This window comes from Camelina sativa, chromosome 4, assembly GCF_030686135.1.
Source record: "Camelina sativa cultivar CO46 ecotype springtype chromosome 4, ASM3068613v1".
Lineage (NCBI taxonomy): Eukaryota > Viridiplantae > Streptophyta > Magnoliopsida > Brassicales > Brassicaceae > Camelina > Camelina sativa.
The window spans coordinates 1,586,367-1,591,014 of record NC_141883.1 but is presented as its reverse complement, the minus strand read 5'-3'; the positions used below and the strand labels follow the sequence as shown (position 1 = coordinate 1,591,014).

The 4,648-nt window shown below is 31.9% G+C and overlaps 1 protein-coding gene, 1 long non-coding RNA gene and 1 other non-coding gene across 3 annotated transcripts; all 3 read right to left on the bottom strand.

Annotated features, from left to right (window-relative positions):
• Positions 1-832: 832 nt before the first annotated feature.
• Positions 833-1,356, bottom strand: LOC104774731 (uncharacterized). Its single transcript, XR_765472.3, has 2 exons — positions 1,223-1,356; positions 833-1,073 (listed from the first exon to the last, which is right to left on the bottom strand). It is a non-coding gene; the product is annotated as an uncharacterized LOC104774731 (long non-coding RNA).
• A 68-nt stretch (positions 1,357-1,424) lies between these two features.
• On the bottom strand, positions 1,425-3,034 carry LOC104783452 (uncharacterized). Its single transcript, XM_010508610.2, has 7 exons — positions 2,990-3,034; positions 2,697-2,717; positions 2,489-2,582; positions 2,133-2,386; positions 1,858-2,001; positions 1,563-1,781; positions 1,425-1,457 (listed from the first exon to the last, which is right to left on the bottom strand). Exons 1-7 carry the CDS (start codon positions 3,032-3,034, stop codon positions 1,425-1,427), a joined length of 810 nt encoding a protein of 269 aa, XP_010506912.1.
• On the bottom strand, positions 2,820-2,930 carry LOC147945202 (small nucleolar RNA snoR138). Its single transcript, XR_015597990.1, has one exon. It is a non-coding gene; the product is annotated as a small nucleolar RNA snoR138 (small nucleolar RNA).
• Positions 3,035-4,648: the final 1,614 nt, after the last annotated feature.

The following is a 4,648-nucleotide window of genomic DNA, read 5'->3' as shown; positions in this document are numbered from 1 at the left end:
ACTCCGATCCAACGAAACATCAGCCCCAGGCGGAATAGCCTCTGGTGGCATCAGAACTTGCGGGAGAAGCAAAAAACCCTAGATCGCCTTTTTTTCACCCTCAGAGCTAGACGCACCGTTTTGTTAAAAGTCTTTAAAAACCATAAAAAGCTGTTTCTTTCATTGTGTGTCAAAGTCATTTTCAATTTCCACAGAATAGTCACAACGCTATTTTTCAATAAAATCATTGTACTTCCCTCAAAGACTAGTATTACAGGTTAAGGCAAATGTAAAAGAATGGTTGGAAGCAAACACACAATCTTTCTCAAGTGGTATGGGAACTGTGTCGCAGAGGTCTACTTCTTCTTCCTGGACAAGACCTCCCTTATCAATCATTAAATGCAATTTTGATTCATTTTATCTCTGTATCGCATATTAATTCTCTTTGGTTCTACTTGACTCATGATGAAAATGTTGTTGGCGGTAGTCATTTAAATCTGTAAATATTCACACAGTTATCTAATAGTAGTAATTTCTGGTTTGTGAACCTTTGAAATCTGGTAAAGTGTGTTAAAAGTATTGATTCTCTTTGGTTAAATATGGATGAGGGCGCACCACTACTACCCGGATGCAAATCACTTAAATCATAACGGTTGAGCTTAATTAGTCTCGTTACAGGTGAGGACGAAGGAACATATATAACGAACTCGGGTTCGCAACAACAAGTTTTAAAATTGCATTTCGCTTATAAGTGTATTAGGAATAGGAATAAAAACACAGTTCTTTTATACCTATTAGGAAATTAAAAACACATGAAGTCGTGAACCCATCTCACAGTCAACAAAGCCACCAGTTGAGAAACATTTTTTAAAATGTTTGTGAAACCACAGCAAAAGAAACATAGTTTAAAGTTTGAGCAAACAAAGCAGAGCAGAACTTAGCAGTCTAGAAACACCAAACAAACAAGACAAATAATAAAAAGTAGCAGAAGTCTCGTCATATATAACTAGAGTCGGTAAAATATAACCAGAAAGAAAGCTTGCATGCATCTCACCACCATCGAGTACTAGACCGTAGATAGCTCCTCTGTCAATCTGAGGAAAATCAATAAAATTAAATAAACAAATCAGCAAAGTGAAAAAACTTTTAGATAGAACAAGAGCCATATACGAAATCAACACTAATGAAGAGACTCATCAAAGTAAATAAAAAAAATAAATAAATAACCAAATATTTCATATACCTTGGTTTCTTGGCATCTTCTTTCTCCGCAGCGTCAATGGAGTGAACTGCCAAAAACAATCCAAACAAGTATAACACAAATATTAAATACAACCAGTTTCAAATTGAGCTCAACAGAAAAAGAGAGACCCTAAGTTGATCATAATCTAGAATGTATCTAAAATATAATCTTCTACAAAAGTGTATATTTACCGGTCGGTTTCTCATCCTCGCACATCAAAGACTTCGTCCAGAAGCTGCATAAACAGAAATTAAAAATAAGGATAAAACCAGTAAAAACAATAGTAGAAATCAAGGTATATATATATATATATATATATATATATATATCGTTTATATACCTCTGGGTACATATAAGCCTTTATCAAAGATTGACGTCCTTTGGGGAGACTAATTTTTCTAGCAAATTTCCCATAACCACCATCACCTCCCCATTTCTCTCCCCATGTATTCTGATACTCAAAAAAGTGAACTCCATCTTTGGTGGTGTCGTACCCAGTAAGCAAAACCATATGATTTTCGTTTCCCTTGCCACTCGTGGTTCCATAGAAAATTTCATCCTAATTTAAAAGGGATTATAGTTACACAAAAGAATATTAAAATAGAATTTTTTTAAGTAAATGTAACTTTGCTTACCTTTTTGCTTGTCTTGTATTTCTCATCTACCGTTATATGGACTGCAATGACACCGTGGGTATTCAGCAACTTTATTATTTGTTTCTCATCAACTTCATTTCCCTCCACGATTATCAATTCACGAATCTTAAAAGTAGTTTTATCCTGAGATATTAAACGGAAAACTCTTATACGATTTCCAATAAGCATATTTGAAGTTACTTGATAACAATTCAATTTTTATTGTTAAAAAAAAAAAAAAAAAAAAAAAAAAAAATTAACTTATACGGTTATACCTTGACTTTATCACATGCAACAGTGTTGATCTCCTTCTTCCCCAGAACGCATTTGCATTCTTCTTCTAACACCAGGCCATTTTCTTTTAGGAAAACCTTGACACCTTTGTAATTTTTTAAAAACCCATCATCAAATTTTTCTTCAATACTGGCGAAGAGGTGTTTGCAAGAAAGTCGCAAGAGCTTTCTGACTTTTTGGTGGATGTAGAGGTGAGCAGATATCATCCTATTGAGTACTACTGTCCAGCAGTAACCTATTAATGATCAATAAACATATCACTAGTTAATCTAATTTTTTTTTCTAGACAGATAAACAACGAAGCACGACACAATTTACCAAGGAAAAAAAAACTCACCATTACGTCCTTGAAAGAAAATCTCCAGCAAAACACATTTCTTGTCTTTGGATTCTCTCCAGCTCAATTTATACTTGCAACCGCTAGGAATATCCTGAAAAATAATATTAAAAACAAAAAAACAAATAAATTGTTAGAAAATCTGTCTTTATGTACCAATTACCAAATATAATCTAAACAGTAAATAGAAATGTCACTTTATACATACCTCGGGAAGTTCTGAGGGTGCCTATATCAATAAAAAAAAATGTTAGTAGAGATCTTCAAATCGTCGAAGAAGAGAGGTGGTGGTGAGTGAAATAGGTTTATGTGAAAAGAAAACCAATTCAGCAGCTATTCGAATCTATTTTAGTAAAGGATATATATTGGATTTAAGGGCAAAAAAAAAAAGGTGAGCTTTTTCACTCACAAAACTGATTCGAGTACAGATATTTTGTTTAATCTCTACTTCGATTATTTTTCACTCACAAAACTGATTCGAGTATAGAGATATAGCCTTACCGCATCTGGAACCATTATCCCTTTTCCTTTTCTTCTGCTTGCCATATTTTGAAACCTTGATAATAATCAAAAAAAAAAACAAAAGAAAAAAATGATCAGATGCCACCCACAAAATATATATTAAGCTGTCTAGAACCTAAGCTAGCGGTTGACAAAAAAAAAAAAAAAAAAAAAAAAAAAAAAAAAAAAAAAAAAACCCTAAGCTAGCTAGAAGAAAAGATGAAGGATAGAGAGATGAGAAACGAAACCTTGGACTTTCGGCGAATCTGACAATAGATGAGTGAGGGAAAGAGTGAGGGAAAGAGCGAGGGAGGGCGTAACGAGAGAAAGGAGAAAGAGAATCCGGACTCTATAGAGAGAGAGAGAGAGAGAGAGAGAGAGAGAATGACCAAGAAATGAAGGAGAGAAAGGGTGAGCTTGAACAAGATTATATAAAAGTTTAACCACTAGATGTCAAAAGAAACAAAAAAAAAAACAAACGAAGAGAAGGGTTATCAAAAAGTAAAAAAGCTTTATATTTTGTTTAGCACTAAGTTAAAAGTGTCATTGAAAATTAAAATTATTTTACTTTCTAAAGATATTGCTATATATGTTTTACTTCTATATGTTAATTCTTTTCAAACTTCAATTTTCCTTTTTTTTTTTTTTTCTTGGGAAAAATTCAAACTTCAATTTTCCTATTGGTTGGAAAACCCACCACATTAGACTTAGATGTTTAACATGAAACAATTTTCCAATGTTTTCCATTATTCTTATTTTCGTCTTTTCTATTTGATCATTGTTTCGTTGTTTTTCAATACTAGTTTTTTTACGGGATTTGTTTTTATAGTTTAATTACTCTTTTTGTCAACACATACTTTAATTACTATATTAATTTGGCTCAAACATATATATTTTAATAGTTGAATACGAAATCACGACTGACATATAGTAGTAAACAGTAAATAGTATTATTAAATAAAATCAAAAAAATAAATTACTATAGGTAAATGTTTGATAATCAGGTGTTATCTTTTGGTCTTGTCATGTAACAATATTTCGTCTTTGTGTAACAATAATAGTATAAACAACAGGTTATATAATGATAAGTAAAATATTTGGCATTTTATCTTTTGGGCTTTTGATTCATCATTAGCTAGCTGTCTCGTGGCTGTGACGTCCGTACAAAAGAGTATGAGATATGGAGAAAAATGCCAAAGAAATTTTACCGAAACGCACACCACCATGCCCTACGTAACGAGTTACCGACCCATTTCACTTAATATTATACAATTTCTGATTATTAAGTTTTATTAACAAATGAGGTCTCTATCAACGAGAGCAAAGATTGGTAGCCATTGGATCTGAGTAAGGTAATAAGATAGTTAGTGAAAACAGTAATAAAGTGTGTCATCATCTTTCAACTGATCAGTGGTCAAAATGAAAATCTGTAATAATAGCTTTAAACAATGTATCAATTACAATCTATGATATACACTAAACTGAAATGCTATTAATCAATAATTTTATTGAAATTTCTAATAATACTCCTCTATGTTCTATTTTGCTATAAGATTTGTGGTTTAAAAGCAAAAAGATTAATACAGATGAAAAATTAACTCAGTCCATAAAAATAATACTGCAGAATTTAAATGTACATTTAAATTGTTGTAATTAACA

What these genes read in the sequence shown, in the direction of transcription:
- LOC104783452 (XM_010508610.2), bottom strand. Translation starts at nt 3,034, where the DNA reads ATGGCAAGCAGAAGAAAAGGAAAAGGGATAATGGTTCCAGATGCG. An exon ending in GGATAATGGTTCCAGATGCG is followed by an intron (nt 2,718 to 2,989) that starts GTAAGGCTATAT and finishes TTATTGATATAG; the next exon opens with GCACCCTCAGAACTTCCCGA. An exon ending in AATACAAGACAAGCAAAAAG is followed by an intron (nt 1,782 to 1,857) that starts GTAAGCAAAGTT and finishes CTTTTAAATTAG; the next exon opens with GATGAAATTTTCTATGGAAC.